Raw genomic sequence first — 19681 nt, 5'->3', positions numbered from 1 at the left:
AAAGAACTTTCTGGGCTATGTTGACACTGGTACAGATATAGAAAACGATACGTTCCCTCTTGCCAATGATATATTGATGTTTATTATGGTTGTTTCTCTAAACAGCAATTGGAGGGTGTCTGCTGACTACTTCTGTATTAATAGCATGACAGGATAAGAATGAACAAACCTAACGACAATAGGTCTACAAAACCTGTGGGAAGCTAAGAGCACAGCTATGGCATTTGTTTCTGATAGTCCAAGTTGCCACTTCTCCCTTTTTTAAAAAAATAGAGTCAATATGCAGCCAAAAAACTTACGGTCATGATTTTCGCATCACACCAATAAAATATGCAAAATACACATTATGCTTGATATACGCCACATTCTGAAGCTCACTTGAAACACCTTTGCACAGAAAATTTTAAAAAGTGGATATGGTGTTTATTTTGTTTGTTTTTTGAATTTCGCGCCAAGCTACACGAGGGTTATCTGCGATTTTGTTTGTTTGTTTTTGAATTTCGCACAAAGCAACTCGAGGGCTATCTGTACTAGCCATCTCTATTTTAGTAATGTAAGACTAGAGGGAAGGCTGCTAGTCATCACCATCCACCACCAACTCTTGGGATACTCTTTTACCAACGAATAGTGGGATTGACCGTCACATTATAACGCCCCCACGGCTGAAAGGGCGAGTATGTTTGGTGCGACCGGAAATCGAACCCGCGACCTTCAGATTACGAGTCGAACGCCTTAACCCACCTGGCCATGCCGGGCTTGGATACAGTGAATACATTAGATGGCAGTTCACATCGATTTGCTGAATTGCAAGAATAAAAAGGCTCAGACCTGGGAAATAAGTTACAGTTAGCGTACATTCAAAGATTAAAAACGAAAGTTAACTCTGATACATAATTTTTAAGTTCAAGTGTAGCAGTTTCCACGTGATTCTGGAAAACGATTTCAGCTGAAAAGTTTAATTAAGTTTGTGGCAACTGAACCTACAGTTAAATTTATAAGAAAGAAGCCATAGATGAAATAATTACCTATATAGTCAAAATGACACACACACAAAAGAAGCGAAAAAAGAATGTATTGTGTATTGTACAGGTTACTTGGATACCTTGACAACTGGAGTCACAGAAACTTGTCACAAAAACAAAGTAAAGAATATAGCACTGAACTAAAACACGCAGAGTGAAGTTAAAACTTGGGATCACTAAAACATAGAAACATTTAACCACTACTTGAATATTGTTGCCATTAACACGATTGCACTCGACAATTTAAGGATTAACAATATGGTTACCACTAGATGTCACTGTCATAACAGTATAGAGATCGGTGCTTACACCATATTACGAAAATAAGTTGTGAACGTTTCACAAAAAAAACATGTTTATGAGCGAGCAGAAACCAACGTGATGATTGACTCCATAACCTCGAAAATGATCAAGTTGTCTAGAAAAGTAATAGATTCCTCGTTCTAGAGCAACAGCTACTGTATGCAATTAAAAGTACACATTTAGGGTTAAGTAGTCGACGTGGAAAAAAACAAACGACAAAAAATCACAGGCTCAGTCACACTTTTTTTTTTCAAATTCTTAAAGTATATGAAGAAAAGTACGCCTGATTTAAAATGTCAAAAACATACTATGAAAGGCATGAATGAAAACCTCAATCAATTGATCAATTCTGTCGTATATTTAAAATACAACAAATAAACCTTACGGCGTATACATGGAGCTGTATTGGGTTGGGGAGAAGCACATACCACAATTAAACAAACCTGCAAGTTGAATGTAATGATCACTCAGAAATTATTCTCAGAAGATCTGTGTGTATGTTGTTGTTACAGACATCAGGACAGATTAAGGGAGAGCAATATGATACGTGCAGTACACATTCGCTTGATAAATGCACTTGTAAACGTACTAACTGGTAAGAAAGTAATTCAGAGTGGTTGAGGATGCTACACATTCACGTACCTTATAGAATAATAACAAAGAAGCATGGAAAATTCAATGTCTCTTAGTTAGTTTATTTTTTGAATTTCGCACAAAGCTACTCGAGGGCTATCTGTGCTAGCCGTCCCTAATTTAGCAGTGTAAGACTAGAGGGAAGGCAACTAGTCATCACCACCCACCGCCAACTCTTGGGATACTCTTTTACCAACGAATAGTGGGATTGACCGTAACATTATAACGCCCCCACCGCTGAAAGGGCGAGCATGTTTGGCGCGACGGGGATGCGAACCGGCGACCCTCAGATTACGAGTCCCACGCCTTAACACGTTTGGCCATGCCGGGCCTATGTCTCTTAGTAAGATTTTCAACTTGTTTTGAATTATTACGAATAATTCTATATCTGGGCTATTTGTTCATTGTCGTCAGTAAATTTGAACTGACATTAACAACGCCCATTGCCTATCGTTTGACTACTCTCATCTAATTGAATAATGGATTTTACCATTACATCTTAAAGTGCACTCACGGCTCCAAAAAACATATCGAGTTTTTACGGCAATGAGATGTGAACTTTAAAATTCACAGACAGCGAACAATAACAAGTACGACAATTTCTTTTTTTTTTTACCGTAAAGCCATAAGATGTGCTATAAATGCTGTGCGCACATCAGAGACAGAATCCTGAATTGTACTGATAAAAGTCGTCAAGCTAACCGCTGACCCACCGAATATCTATGTAAGTAGACAAACATTTAGTTTTCAACTGTAGTCGGTTGTCTTTCAACACAACAATGTATTTAACCACGCTATAAATGCTGTTGAAACCAGACTTAGACATTAATTCTTTGTTTCAACATCTCTGACAGAACTAAGGAACGATTAAAATAAAAAAAACGTTCTTTTTTAAAGTCTGTTGTAACTGTTCAGGATGTTGCAAACTTATTGCCAGTTGGAGTTAGCGATGGCCTGAGGATCTGTAATAAACTAAGAACATTGTAAAGACATTGAATTAAAAAATTACAATAAGAAAATCACAATATTATTGCTAGTAGTGAGTATGAATAATTACCATCTTGAAATGACGTACACTTAATGTCTATACTTTAAATTAATATCAGTATAGGTTGAGACTGATGTCGAAATATACGTCTACCTTTAAGAAACTGGCGCTACAGTTGCTATGGAAACACATTCAGATGTTATTTGAAGTGCAACAATCAAATCAAACAGTTTTGGTTTTTTTTAATTTCGCGCAAAGCTACACGAGAACCATCTGCGTTAGCCGTCCCTAATTTAGCAGTGTAAGACTAGAGGGAAGGCAGCTAGTCATCACCACCCACCGCCAACTCTTGGACTACTCTTTTACCAACGAATAGTGGGATTGACCGTTACAATTATAACGTCCCCACAGCTTCGAACACGCGACCCTCGGATTACGAGTCGAACGCCTCAACACGCTTGGCCATGCCAGGCCTGAGATCAAACAGACCAAGTGTTATCGTAGACGCAGAATTGCGTTGAATTGTCTGTGTGTAGGAAATATTTTGTGAAAAACATGTAATTAAATTTTCTATTAGTATATGATAATTAAAAAAAAGCAATGTAAGAAATGAAAAATTTACGTACTGGAATATACTAGAGATTACAATAACATAAATAGTAAACAGTTCAAATAAACTGAGTTAAGAAAAGCAGTGTCAAGAATAAAAAGTCTGATAAAAACGAACACAAAATATGAATGAAAATTAAAAACTTCTGAGGTACTGAAGCCTTATTAAAAATTAAAATATGCGATGTCATTGTGCACTTAATGAAAAATCAGTTATATGTCCTCACCTATCTTGATATAGTTTATCGGGAGTACGAAGTGTTGGTGTTATGTGTGGTCGGCTTTTCTCCAATACCAACTGTTCATCTTCACTGAAATTAAATAGAAACAATCAGTATCTACATTCATAAATAAATGATACAACATGGAAAGTTAAGTATCATTATGCATTCTTTATTATACAATAGAAGGGTATATATTTGTTACAAAGGAAGTATTTAAGGTTCTACCTTTTGAGTGAAACATGCGAATAATAAACTGCAAATACTTCATTTATAAAGACTTGCTTAACAGCTTTTCTACTATTCACTTGTTGGAGGAGGGGAAGAACCGATAAAAATATGTATTTTACTTTTGGCTAGTATTTGTTAACTGCAATGTCAGACAGTAGATGGCAGCAGGATTAGTATAAGTTACTGTTGTTGATTTTTAATTAAGCACAAAGCTACACAATGGGCTATCTGTGCTCTGCCTACCACGGGTATCGAAACCCGGTTTTTGGCGTTGTAAGTCCGCAATCATACCGCTGAACCACTGGGGGGCGTTACTGCTCAAAGTCGGAGTACACTGTTATATAAGTGGTCTACCGACCTGGCACCGATATAAGGAAATATTACATTATCGGCTGTTTTATTGAATTGTCAATAACGCACACTCTTACTTTTCTAACGACAAGTTCTCGAATTTCGTATTTTACCAATGAAGTCTTACCATAGCCATGTACCATCCTACGAAGCCCCGAAGTTTTAACATTGTAAAGCATTCTAAACATCGACCTTTGTAATTGTTAAATTGTTAAAAGTGGTACAATTAAGTAATATCAGTTTCTTTAATTAATAAGCATTCAGATGCAAATTTAAAATAAATTTTCAACGATGAGATTATTTGTACAGATACTACGAACTTAATTTTTTTCATATTTTTCTCATCTCTGTCGTGAATAACACTAGACTAGACTTGTAGACTGATATTTCCGTATAAGACACATGCTCATATACCTGTGGTTAAAAACAGAGCACCAAACCAGATGTTGTTTCATTACACAGGGGTTACCTTCCCCATATTCGTGTTGTGTTTTGAAGCTCAAATCCATTTTTTTTATTTGAAGTCACAAGATTGTTTTTGTTAAATAAACTGAACAGTTTAATATTGACTTTTTTATAGTGAAGCGAATAACAACATTTACTTGTATGAAATTTCTACTATGAACTGGCAAAAGTTTCAACTCAGAAGTTATACATGTACACACATATTTAGTTAAGTGTTTCCAGAAACTCTAATGTAAAGTTGTTTTTTAACATTTTGAATATTATTCTTTTTCACCCATTTCATGAATCACACTCACCAAATGCATTTGTGATTTTTTTGTTGTAAATGCAACTTGAAAAAAACAACAACAAAGAACGTATGGTTTAATTTTAAATGTTTACACGAAACAATGATTAAAGTGAACTTGTGATGATTGGATGATTTAAAAATACGTTCAAATAAACTAAATTTACACTACCCTAAAAGAAAACAAACAGATTACCTGACCTGTTATAATTAACGAATCATTCGTTTCAAATTATCGTTTTCAGGGAAGGCTTTCAATGCAACTGTAAAATATATTAAGATTTTTCTCCCTTAATTTTAAGATTTTTAGTGTTTTATAGAATATACAGCTCTCACAAAAGGAAAGACGGTTAAGAAAACATCATATCTAACTTATCTGGATCCTCAAAGGATTGGCTTTGGTCTCTAGTGTACTCCAGTGTAGAATAAGAATCTCCAGAATGCTGGTCATGCACGTCTGGATAATTTTCTGGGAGCATTTCCTTTAATGAAGGTTGACTCTGTGATCTCGCACTGACAGCAGGCGCATGCTCCTGGTGAGCCATGTTTAGATCGGTTTCTTCCGGATGTATTGTATCCAAAAACACAATGGTATCTTTCTCTGGAACTTGTGATTGTTGACTTACGGAACGTTCTAGGCTGGACTATTTTTTTATAATATATACATAACATGACCAGCTTAGCCAAATAATACAAGACATTTAATTTCAAGTAATGAGATTCGAGCAAATATATTTGTAGATACATTTAAATACTTAGAAAATATTACTCTTAAGAAGTTATTTATGTTTTTTATTGTTGTTTTTTTATTTCGCGCAAAGCTACACGAGAGCTATCTGTGCTAGCCGTCCCTAATTTAGCAGAAAAAGATTAGATGGAAGGCAGCTAGACATTACCACTCACAGCCAACTATTGAGATACTCTTTTACCAATGAATAGTGGAATTCACAGAGCAACACTAATGCCCTAACGACTGAGAGGGCAAGCATATTTGATGTGACGGGAATTCGAACCCGTAACCCTCAGATTACGAGCTGAACGCTCTAATCACCTTACCATGATGGGATATCAGACGAAGACTGAGAAAAGGATGATTAGCAGACTAAAACTTTTAACTATTTAATACATGATCTGAACATGGTTGAACGTAAACCACAAATGCTGGACGTCGGCACTATAAAGTGCTGAATTTTATATACATAAAAAGCACACTTCGTTTGATCATCTAAACGGTCAAGTCAGAGATTTCTATGTTTCCTTAATTATCAGAGCCAGAAGTAAGACAACCTACCAACCAGCAGTGCACGATGCAAACTCTATAGTTGAAAAGAGAGTTTGACCGTCACTCTTATAACACAGCCACATCTGAAAATGCTAAGCACAGTGATAGCACCGTGTCTTAAAACCGACACCTTCAAATTTCAGTTCAATGCATGTTTTTCTTATAGCAAAGCCACATCTGACTATCTGCTGTGTTTAAGGAGGGGAATCGAACCCCTGATTTTAGCTTGTAAATAAGAAGACTTACCGCTGTCCTCGCGGGGGACGCAGTTCAATGAGCTAACCAGTAGTGATCATGGTCAAGTTAAAGAAAAAAGAAAGACAGTTGTGAATACAATGATAAATAAAGCTACCAAACATTTAAAAATATACGAATGTATACAAAAGACCAAAGTATTTACTTTTTCAACGCACTTATTAAATTTCCCTTTTTCACTGATTCACAATTATGATTAACTGGCATATCCCAAAACGTTAGGGTCGCCCCACTCGCAATCTGAGGGACGTGTGTTCGAATCTCCATCCCTCCAAACATGCTCGCCATTTCCACCGTGAGAGCGTTATAACGTGATAGTTAATCCTACTATTCTTTGGAGTTGGTGTTGTTGACGAGTTGCCTTCCCGCTAGTCTATCACTGCTAAATTATAGTAGGCTAGAGCAGACACTCCTTGTGCAGATTTGTACGAAATTCAAACCAAACAGAAACACATCCAATGGAGAGGATATATATTTCATTAATTTCCATTTTTTATTCTCAATTCTCAACTTACGGTAAAAAGAACAGTGAAATATGAGCTTGAGTTGTTTGTTGTTTTTTAGTTTTCTCGTTATTATATCCATGTATGATTATTGTATATTAACCTACGACAAAAATAAAGAAAGAGTTACATTCACCAAAAATTAATTTCGTTTCAGACCATAAAAAAAACCAAGAGTTTTAACTTTTCTATGTGATATAATTACATAGAACTGTAAACTAATGAATTTAGTATTGTTAAGATTAATTAGATCCTCACATATAAAGTAAAAACTAGAAGAAAAAAGTCTTTATTAGAGATCACTGTAACAAATGGTTTAAAAACTACTCTTCCAAGTTTCAGCGTTATGCGGTTGATAATAAGGCAGACTTTTAGGTATACATGTATGACCATCTCCCTTGATATTAGTTGACGAACAACACAACAAGGTACAGTAACGGGAGTGATTTAGTACAGAATGCAGGACACAGCAGATGCTAAATTAAGTTTCGCTTCTTTAGTATTCAGCTTAGCAACAACAAGAAGTGAAACTTAAGGAATAAGATGAAGCATTTGAAAATAATTAATAGAAAATATTTTCTACAGAAGATACATGAATATTCATGTTTTAACACCGTACAATTTATTTTATATGTTTCTCTTCTGCTGTTGTTGTTTTCTTAGTGCAAAGCTACTAAATGGATTACTTGAACCCTGAATTTTAATGCTGTAAGTCCATAAACTTACCGTTGACCTACAAGGAACACGTTTACCTCGGAACAATGACTTGTTATAGGCACTATATAATTTGGAAAGTATTTCTATTATCGCAACTAAATGTACAAGTAATTAATTAGACATGGTGCAACACATGCATGGGGTCTTTAAGTGCCACGGGGAATCAATTTCGAATCACACTAGGGGCTCTAGCATCGTGGTATTCCATGAGAGCCTCAAAATGTCAAAGTTCGATCCTGCATCTGTGTGATACGAATATGCCATTTCAGACTTATAATTCTCTTTGTTTTTGTCTTTTTTAAAATAAAGAAATTAAGTGTTATTATGAGAAAATGATTATGTCAATAGAGGCTGCTTTAAGAATTTGCTGAGATTTAAAAGTTTCTTTTATTTAGTTTGAAGGTACTGAGGTTAAAAAGTGGTGAACATTGTATTTATTCACTCAAATCTTAATGGAGAATTAGCATCTCTCGTTTAGAACAAAAAATAATGAAACTTTAAAGATATTTTCAACGAGAAGCTTAAAATTATACATACATTTTAGTTCCTTTTATATAATATAATTAAAATTATTTTTACGCAAACCTAATAAAGGATATTGTTTTTAACCGTATTTATAATCTTACATAATTGTCCAAGAAGAATTTCAACAATCTGTATTAGTTTTCCTTTCTTGCGTAGCAGAAATGGAAATTTAACAGTATGAAGAAAAACCAAATGTTGGAGAGGGTGGGTGCCTTTGACAAAATATTACGCAAAAATATAATGCACACAATTCACCTATTTTATAAATTACACTGGTCTAAAACTTTTATACATTATCATTAACGCTTTGTGCGTATATTGCATAAACCACCTGAGAGATATTAGGATATTTTCCTTTATAGGTCTTGGTTGCTACCGTTCCACACACATGAGAGTTAATCTATTTTTACTCAAATCCACAGAACGCCTACTTGAATCAATACAACATTTATTCATTTTTATACACTTTTTGTACTTCATGATGTAAAGTTAATATGTTATTTACCATCCTTGTATAAAACCATCTGAGATTTACGTACAAGTCAGTATAAACATTACAATTCCGTCTTGCGGCGAATAAAAAATAGTTCCATGCAAATTTATTCTGTTCTAAGAATGACTTAGTTTTTCTGATGATCAGAGAAGATAAATATGTCGTTTATATTATTTGCATTTTGTGCCAAGTTGTATCATGTTCAGTTATTATTCATAATTGTTTGACATTATCTAGTTAACATTTAAATACCTGAGACACTTCTAAAAACAATTTAAGAGATATAAGGATGGTATTGTTTATGAACTTCCTGTTGTGTCTTCTCCCTATTGGCAACTTACTCAAATCTAAACCAATGTATTTCCATACGCCGTTTTAAGACAAACGTTTATCTCCGCTTCAGCAGATCAAAAAAAAAAAAAATAAAAAAAAATACAGGTATTATTATTTTCATGAACAACAGCATGAAACATTGGTGGATTTTCTCTGGGTATTTTATTAACAATGTTATTTAATTCTGAAAGTTGCTTGCATGACAATAACACACATTAATATCGACGTGCATTTCTTGATTTCAAATGCAAATTGCAATTTTTATCCTATAATGCTGACGATATGTATAAATTTCCTTTCTAAAGAATGAGGTTCTAAGCAAAAACATTATCGAACTCTAACAAACTCCAATGACTCACTTTCGTTTCAGTTATTTTTTTTTCGTAATATACTTATTGCATTCCTTCTCAGACACGTTATATGGAAGAAATCTTTGGAGGTGTTCTTTCAAGCACCTAACCACAAAATAAATTCAACAAAACTTGTCAAGCTATAAGACACTGCCTTTAAAAATTTATTTTGTACAATACTACAAAATGAAATATCTGCACCCTGTTCGCCACAGGGTTTGGTTGGTTTTTGGAATTTCGCACAAAGCTACTCGAGGGCTATCTGTGCTAGCCGTCCCTAATTTAGCAGTGTAAGACTAGAGGGAAGGCAGCTAGTCATCACCACCCACCGCCAACTCTTGGGCTTCTCTTTTACCAACGAATAGTGGGATTGACCGTCACATTATAACGCCCCCACGGCTGGGAGGGCGATCATGTTTGGCGCGACTCGGGCGTGAACCCGCGACCCTCAGATTACGATGCGCACGCCTTAAGGCGCTAGGCCATGCCAGGCCCTCGCTACAGGGAATCGAACACCAAACATTAGATCGTAGCGCTTTAAATCTACAAATTTACGTCTAAATAACTGGGGAAACCGCATCAAAGTGATATGAGAAATGTTTTTTAACAAATAAATGTATGCGACTTATCTTTAAGCCATTTAAAATGTATGAAGGTAGGAGTATAATTCATTTGAAACGCTTGTCAATTCCATGAGATAAATCTGTTTCAGAAAACTTATCACCTAGCATTATCTCTCTTTATCCATGTTACAAAGTCCTAAAGAATCATTACATAAGTCACGCAACCTTTGGTTCTTAAAGAAAAAATGCGGATAATATTGCCAATTAGAGAGCACTGCTAGCTAAAGAGACGAGAAAGTTAAAATTTTACTTAAATACCTTAGTCCATCGAAATGTAACTAGAAATAATCACAAACACTGAATCGTTTCCAATCAAAATTTTAATACATGGGGCATTTTCAAATAAAGCAGATAATATAGGATATTTATTTGTTTCCTTCTTTCTTTCAGAGCAGGCTTGTGTCCATCACAAGGAATTGAATCCAGATTTTAGCGCAAGTTAACAAAATAACTTTTCTTTAAAAAAATCAACAAAATATTTAACAGTGTATTTACAATCTACACCGAAACATTGAATTCGATAGAATTAGAATTCATGAAGAATAAACACCAGTTCAGAGTTTTGAAAAATTCATCTTCTCTTGGGCAAATGAAAATAAATTCTAAATTAAGACGTTTCACTTCTTCAAAGAAGCTTCTTCCGTTGGTGAAATAAATTGCAGTGTTCAGGAGTAAAGTGTAATTATGGGTTTTACTCTCCTCTATAGCTGATGAAGAAATATGTCCAGGATGCAGAGCATAGCTCTTATAAAAGTTAGTGCGCAGATGTTTAATACATCATACACTCAATTTCTGATGATAAGCTGCATAATATATATATATATATATATATATATAAAGAGAAATCTAGGGTTTGTTATTAAAACATCCTCAGGAACCTTTTCACGACAGCGTGTATTTCCTTTTTGCCTTTTTAAAGAGAAAAAATATTTTTTCCTACATACAATGTGCATATAATTTTTTCGTTTGGCGTAACTGGTAGAAAGAACAACGACACTAACATATACAGCACTTAATCTCACACTAGTTACACTTTAAGTGTTACAAAGATTATAACAGGATTCTACATCTTTAGTTGTTCTTTTGTTTTTAACGTATACATGGACCCTGAATTATGATGTTAAATAACAACCCTACTATTAAATGGATTTGAATGTTTACCAGTTATCTGTTTAAGTTTTTAGTACTTCGTCAAAAGTTTGAAAGTAGAAAAACAATGTGAAACAATCACGATATTAAAAGCTTAACTTTGTAAAAGATAAATAAATTCGGGGCGAATCACATTTGGGATTATCAGAAACGTATTAATACCACTCTTAACAACTTACTGGTTAAAAAAAAACTGCAAAAAAATGGAGACAAACATCTTACAACCATTAAATGAAATGAAGCGAAGAACTCTTACGCCGTTCGCTTCTCACGTGGCCTCTGAGTTACGTTTGATTGATAACACAGAGAATCAGTCTACTTCATTAGTTTAGTGGAACTTCTCTTTTTAGTTTACACCTGTCAACAACACAGATACCTTAGGAAGATATATATATGATAGAATAAAAGCGCTGTGATACGGAAATTTAGCTGTTCTCATGACAGCATCCAAACCAGTGTGTACAACATCATTAAGCTGTACAGGAGTATCTCCAACACTGAGGTTGTATTGTTGTCGATACGAAGTTGGACAGAATGACAAAAGTAGCCTTGTATCATCAGTTATTTTACAAAAACGCATTTGTTAAAGTTCGCGATTCAATCTTGGAATTTATTCAACAACGTACAATTAAGTTTGTTTTTTAGAAATAATTAATTACCATGGGAGACATGAACGTAAAATAACAGGATCCACTTTATTTTAATTCTGCGCCATCAAATGTAAAACGTGACAAAGTTAGAGATAGATAAACCACACCAGATAATGTTAAAATTGAATACCGAGTTGTACGAACAAAGAAATTATACTTATTTATACTGCACTTTATTAATGCTTATCGCTGTAATAAAAACGCAATCGGAAACAAAAATCCATTTATCTAGCTGAAACGTAATTTCAACCGAAATAAATTTTTGAAACAAACGCAAAAGAAGAAAAAAAGGAAATTAAAAAATGTATCTCCCTTTTTGCATTCATGTAATATTAACAATATTTTGTTAATATTTTAGATTTCAACAATTATACAGACACGTAAAACATACGAAGATGCCACGCACAACGTATATTCCGAGATAATATATTCAATAAACAGCTACACACATACACGCGCGGGTATTTTTTTCATACGTTCACGCGCACACACGTTTCTGTTTCACTTTATATATAAAAACGTGCTGTTATTATTATTTAATGATGTCATTACAAGAAAAAAAAGACATACTCCATATTCCATTTTTGTAGGATATTTAAATAAAAAAGTAGAAATATTGCTGTTTATACTAATCGTTCACACTGACATAAAGGTAGATGCAGGTTTTTACACATGTGAAAAGTGTTATTTATTTGGTATTAAGAGATATAACAGTCTAGAAAAACTAAAAAGGATCATATGCTTAAAACATGGTTTGTTGGTTTTGTTTTTGAATTTTACGCAAAGCTACACGAGGACTATCCGCGCTACCCGTAACCCTCAGATTACGAGTAGAGTGCACTAATCACCTGGCCATGCCGGGATTCTGTACCAGTTCCAGTCTACTGACAGTTGAGTGCTTTTATGAGAACGATTTTCTAGAAATTTTAGTATGCTTGGAACTATTTCTTCATCATATAATGTTCATCATGAAGGCCATGATGTAATTTCCAACGTAACAAAATTCTGTGAAAAACAGTCATAAACCATATATTTTGACAAATGTTTCATGAGCCCTTCCCTGTACAAGATCACATATACACAAACAAACAGCAGAGAAGTCCATTGGAGATGCACTACAGGAGTTAACAGAGTGTCAAATGTAGGCTTGCTGTGATTTCGGGTTCTTCGGTTATCCTTCTTATGTAATTAGCCATTGATTTCGAAGCTTGGCTGGAATGTTTCGTTTGTACCAGAAACTTCAACTACCAGTTCATCATCTTGTTAACAGTACAAGGAATGTTTCCCAGGTTCACCATCTTGGCTTTTTCTTTCGTAATCCTTATGGTGAGGGCGAAGCTTCCGATTAGTTGACATGTGGTTTTCATATTTGTTGTTGTCCTCAGCGATTTGCTGTAAAAGTTCTTATGTTTCCAAAGAGAACATTGGAGGCTCCATTCTTCGGTATGTCATGTCCTAACGTAACATTCGTGTATATCGTTTAACAATCTGGTTATATTTAAAAGGTTGTGACTTCTTTTTGAAGACATAAAGTAAGTTGTGGCGAGAATACGCATCGAATGATACACAATTCTATATAAAACGTGATTATATATATATATATATACGTACTAAAAATGGTGTCAGGATCAGCTACCTCCAGCAAAGCTAGGTTACATTGACAATCGTTATTACACATTACGATTAGAGCTTATGCATGTTTCTGAACTGCAAAATGTTCACAACATCAAGTCAATAACTATGAAAATTTAATAGCTGGCTCTTTGGCTTATGGTTTGACAGAAATTTAACACGATGTTTTATTCAGCCGGTGGAATTTTATCACGAAAAACAAATATGATTTTAAGTTCTGTTTTCGATGTGAAATGATGGGAGACTAATAAGAAAACTATTGTTGTTGTTTTTTACTTATATAGACGTTTTAGCCACTCGTATAATATTTATACGTGTACACGTTTTTGTAATTTTTCTTACCATTCATTTGCACTGTTTTGTTTGTTTTTATTGAGAGGAAAGACGTACAATGGGTTAGGTGCGTTGTACCCATCGCAGGAATCGTATCCATAAATGAAGTTTTATAAGCCACTCAGCTTACCGCTGAGTCATTGAAAAGGCTACAATTATGTCTGTAATGTTTTGTTTTGTTTAAATTTTGTTTGAGAAGACAGTCAATAACGTCTAGCGTCAACATTAACACACGTATAAGAAAAACAAAACTATGAAATTACTATACGACTCTATATCACTGAACATACTACTTTAACTTATGTACGTACATTATAGATCAAGATTTGTGAATAACTAATAGCGTTTTAACATGCTTCAAAAGCGTTAACAGAGTTAAAATTTGCCTGTTTAGGAAGATTATCAAATCTGCCTGTGAACACAGGTTAAAACATGTGTCCATTAAACCCTAAGCCTAAGCATTGTTCGTTTTCTATTATTCAAGTAGTTTAACACACTCTTAGATCAGATTTTTTTGTGTTATAGAAATCTTTAATGTAGCCGATCAAAGAGCAACGTGTCAAAAATGTGCTTATAGTGACGTCAAATGTGTTAAATGATATCGTAAACCGCATAAGATCACTTAATTATCTAATAATCTTCAAGCTGCTAAAGATAACGTTTATTAAACTATTTTATCACCATCTGAGATTATTTGTAACAAAACATGGAAGCGCTTATCTATAATGTAAAATAATAAAATAACTACGCGAGGACACTTACGATTTAGTTGCAATTAACAGCGGTGTATTTGTAAAAAACGCCCCTAAAGTCAGAATTTATTTGTCTTAGTTTGGCTTTCAAAACTATATTTTCACAAAAAGACAAAAACTTCAAAATATATTGCCCGCTAGAGGCTAAACTATAAATCTGTATGCTAACAACGTTAAAAATCGGGTCTCGGTACCCATGGTAAGCAAAATGTAGAAAACACCTTGTGCAGCTTTATACTGAATAACAAAGAAACAAACCAATATTTATTACCTTTATATTTGTTTTATTTCATGCGCAAAGTTATACAATAGGCTATCTGCGCTCTGCCCACAACAGAAGTCGAACCCAAACTGTAGCGAGATAAGCTCTTAAAATTACCGCTAAGCCATATGGAGGAGAGGTTGATATATAATAGACAAAAATAATTTTTAGCACAAGAACACTATTTATTTCTGAAATCCGCGCAAAGCTACTTAAGGGTTATCTCCGCAAAACCACCCTTCTGCCACGCATCATCTGAATCATCGCCCCTGGGAAAGAAGATCATCTTGCCTCCGCCGGCTTTCTTCACGGATTTTCCATCAAAAAAAAATCTTCTTATGTTTCTAATTGTGATTACAGCCAATGGAGCAAACTATTCGCAATCACGGGGTAGAAGGAAAACAACTGTTTCTGAGCTCCCCTGTTAGAAAGAGCGCGTAACTCTCACGGCTCAAAAATCACATTAAATATTTGTTGAAATTCTGTGTTTGTTTGTTTGTTTGAATTTCGCGCTAAGCTACTCGAGGGCTATCTGCGCTAGCCGTCCCTTATTTAGCAATGCAAGACTAGAGGGAAGACAGCTAGTCATCACCACCCACCGCCAACTTTTGAGCTACTCTTTATTAACGAATAGTGAGATTGACCGTCATATTATAACGTCCCCACGGCTGAAAGGGCGAACATGTTTGGTGCGACAGGGATTCGTACCCGCGACCCTCGGATTACGAGTCGAACGCCTTAACCCACCAAGCCATGCAGGGCCATTTGTTGAAATACATCTTTATGTTTATTTCGCAATAAATTATGCATTTCGGTCCTCGAATTGACAAAATAATGTCAGAAAGAAAAGTAATTCAGCAAAATCATCTTTACGCAGATGGTTATGTTGTTAACCATCAAACTAAAGAATAGGTTAGAGGTATTCTGCCAATCGTAGGTATCAATTTTAGGGTTTGCATTCTTTCTTATTTATCGCTAAGACAACGGCGCGGGTTGACACACGAGTATGTTATCTATTAGATGTCATACACGGAGTAGGTGAGTCACAATATAAAATTTTGCAATTATGAAAACCATAAAAAGAAAAATACTTGCAAGCAGTATATCACATACATATACAGAGATGACAACTATTTCGAATGACTGAGAGTAATGATTGTAGACAGAGCCCTCTATCATTTGCGGCTACTAGGCCTGACCAATGTCTCTAAGGTGTTTATTATTATAACTATTATTATTTATTACTGCTATAGATTGCTCATTTATGACTGTGTTTTGTGTAATTAATAAATAAATTTACAAAAATATTATTTTGAAATTCTTTTTTATATTCTGAATTCTTACTCATAAATGTCGTTATCTGCATCGTTTTGTTTCGCCTCAGCCTTTTGTTGGTGAGATACCGATTTTGTATGTCTGGAACAATCCTTTATCTCGCCATGCGCCACAGAAAAATCGATGTGATAAACTGTACAAAACACATGACTGTCACTGACTTTTGATGCAATGACCGGATTTTTGGACTATACTCTTTCCTAAATTTTTGATCCACAGTTTTAGTCCTTTTAGATTTACCAGAAACAAGACAATCTGGTGAACGAGGCCTCTTTTTTTCCACTTGTGAACGATCGCATTGGTGTTTCTATGCCGCTTAAAAAACGAGAAATACCCATCTACGCAAGCGCTGATTGGCTGACAAGCACTGATGACGTGACTATGGATTCCCCCACGTACTCAGTATGGAGAAGCACCGCTCTCAGACTATTGGTAGACGTCGGAGATACAAATATTTTTTTTATTATATCAAGCACAAACATGATATCGCAAGTAGCCATTTGGACTATCTCTTTATCAAAATTTATTTGTATCTCACAAGAAATTTTCTTTTCACCCCTTTCAAGTCTTGGGGGAACAATTTATCACTTTATTGTATAGGTCTATACAATATATAATAATTTGGGAGTTGCAACAAATCATAATATTTGTCTGTATGAGAGTATAGTCGTAATTTATACACCAAAATCGTAATGGTTGGCATCTCTGCATATATACATATATAGATTACAGAACATTTAATACAGTGAGTTTCCTCCAAGATGTATGCGATATGGAATATGATTTGACCGACTAAATAAATGTTTTGTTTAAAAAATCAGCCGAAAAATATAATAGTTATTCACATTAAAACCTCAACATTCATTCATAATTATCATAACAAAACATATTACATTATAGTTATTCATATTAAAACCTCAACATTCATTCATAATTATCATAACAAAACACATTACATTATAGTTATCCATATTAAAACCTCAACATTCATTCATAATTATCATAACAAAACATATTACATTATAGTTATTCATATTAAAACCTCAACATTCATCCATAATTATCATAAGAAAACACATTACATTATAGTTATTCATATTAAAACCTCAACATTCATTCATAATTATCATAACAAAACACATTACATTATAGTTATCCATATTAAAACCTCAACATTCATTCATAATTATCATAACAAAACATATTACATTATAGTTATTCATATTAAAACCTCAACATTTATCCATAATTATCATAACAAAACACATTACATTATAGTTATTCATATTAAAACCTCAACATTCATTCATAATTATCATAACAAAACACATTACATTATAGTTATTCATATTAAAACCTCAACATTCATCCATAATTATCATAACAAAACACATTACATTATAGTTATTCATATTAAAACCTCAACATTCATTCATAATTATCATAACAAAACACATTACATTATAGTTATTCACATTAAAACCTCAACATTCATTCATAATTATCATAACAAAACACATTACATTATAGTTATTCATATTAAAACCTCAACATTCATTCATAATTATCATAACAAAACACATTACATTATAGTTATTCACATTAAAACCTCAACATTCATTCATATTTTTCATCACAAAACATATTACATTATAGTTATTCACATTAAATCCTCAACATTTATTCACAATTATCATCACAAAACTTATTCATGATTGAAGCTTCATAATTTATTTGTAAAAATCCCCACACAACATGTTACGGTTTTGTGAAATCAGCATATTTTATCATATTAGTCTTTGCTCAATTTTAGACTACATTTCACTATACAATCCGAAAGAAAGAAAAAAAAGAAAGTTTACACAAATTGTTGTTAGTATGTACAGCACTAACAGTACGGGAAGTGCCAAGCACACCAGATGATATGGGCGTTGTTGTTGCAATGTCCACCGACAAACAGATGTATTGTATTATGCACGATGAATGAAAAGATTTAGAGCATTTACTGTGATTTATTAAAACTTAGGTTATAACTGCACTTCTAGCGGCGAAATAAGACAACAGCTGTCTTAGCTCCCCTGTACAATTTCACTTTCCGTTATCCATACAGTTTGTGATACACGACGCGTTGAGTGTGTGTGTGTCTTTCTTATTGCATAGCTACATCGGGTTATGTGCTGAGCCCACCGAGGGGAATCGAACCTATGATTTTAGCATTGTAAGTCCGTAGACTTTCCGCTGTACTGGCGGGGGGCATGACGCGTTGAACTATTAACTTTAAAATGTTAATCTCATGTGTATTTACACATTAATAATGTATTCAAAGACGAGCGAAGGAATGAAAATTTTGAGGTTTTACAACTATTGTTCTTACATATATCACTCTTGAGGGTTGGCACATAATATATATAAAAATGATCTCATGAAAATATTGTTTGTTTTTGAATTTCGCGCATAGCTAGCCGTCCCTAATTTAGCAGTGTAAGACTAGAGGGAGAGCAACTAGTCATCACCATCCACCGCCAACTCTTAAACTACTTTTTTACCAACGAATAGTAGGATTGACCGTCACATTAAAACGCCCACACGGCTGAAACGGTGAGCATATTTGGAGTGACGGAAATTCGAACCCGCGACCCTCAGATTACGAGTTGACCCCTTAACCACGCCGGATCGTTGTGGTTGTGTTTTGTATCATATTTCACAAAGTTTATAAAATGTAAAGTGCGCGTGTGTTTTCTTATTGCAAAGCCACATAGGGCTACCTGTTGTGTCCATTGAGTGGAATCGAACCACTAATTTGTAAATCAGAATAACGTGCTCTGTATTCAAAGTCATCAAAAAAACTAATTGACCAATCAAGACTCCTCACTTATGAGGTTACGTACGTAAAGTTCTGACCATATCTGATAGCCATGCAGGACGTCTCAATGATTGCGAGGTTAAATATAAGTGGGTTAAACTAATTCCACAATAGATGATACTTATTAATCACATCAAGTACAAAAGACTCTTTGAAGCAAATGGTATGATAAGTAATGACAAACCAATCTACTCATCTAGTACGATACACTAAATCTAGCGACGTTTTCAAAATCTGGGGATTAGGAGCAAGTATTCAAAGTGAGAAGTGTTTATAAACAAATGAAGAAAACCTTAACACATAAATACTACTGTCTAGGATGGGACTCTGAGGAATGATATATACATTCTCCAAATACCCTTTCTTTTGTAAAGAAAAGAACTTCTACACCATACGAATACAGTGGAGTCTGCATCTTCATTCTAAGTTGAGGATTACGTTTTAAACTGCTATCATCAAGTCTACCAGTAATATGTGTAGTCAAGAATTTAATACTAATTATATTTTATGATACG

General features: G+C 34.3%; 1 protein-coding gene across 1 annotated transcript in view; it reads right to left on the bottom strand.

Moving 5' to 3' along the window:
* The window catches only part of LOC143232134 (uncharacterized), a 251424-nt gene that overhangs the window by 15655 nt on the left and 216088 nt on the right, over positions 1 to 19681 (bottom strand). Inside the window, exons 5-6 of the mRNA XM_076467222.1 lie at positions 5482 to 5753; positions 3783 to 3866 (exon numbers count right to left, since the gene is read on the bottom strand). Coding sequence (XP_076323337.1) covers positions 3783 to 3866; positions 5482 to 5753 — 356 coding nt within the window. The remainder of the gene's footprint in view (positions 1 to 3782; positions 3867 to 5481; positions 5754 to 19681) is intronic.

This window comes from Tachypleus tridentatus, chromosome 11 (assembly GCF_004210375.1).
Source record: "Tachypleus tridentatus isolate NWPU-2018 chromosome 11, ASM421037v1, whole genome shotgun sequence".
NCBI classification, from domain to species: domain Eukaryota; kingdom Metazoa; phylum Arthropoda; class Merostomata; order Xiphosura; family Limulidae; genus Tachypleus; species Tachypleus tridentatus.
Note: the sequence above shows the minus strand (reverse complement) of the source record. Positions and strands in the feature narration are given on the sequence as shown.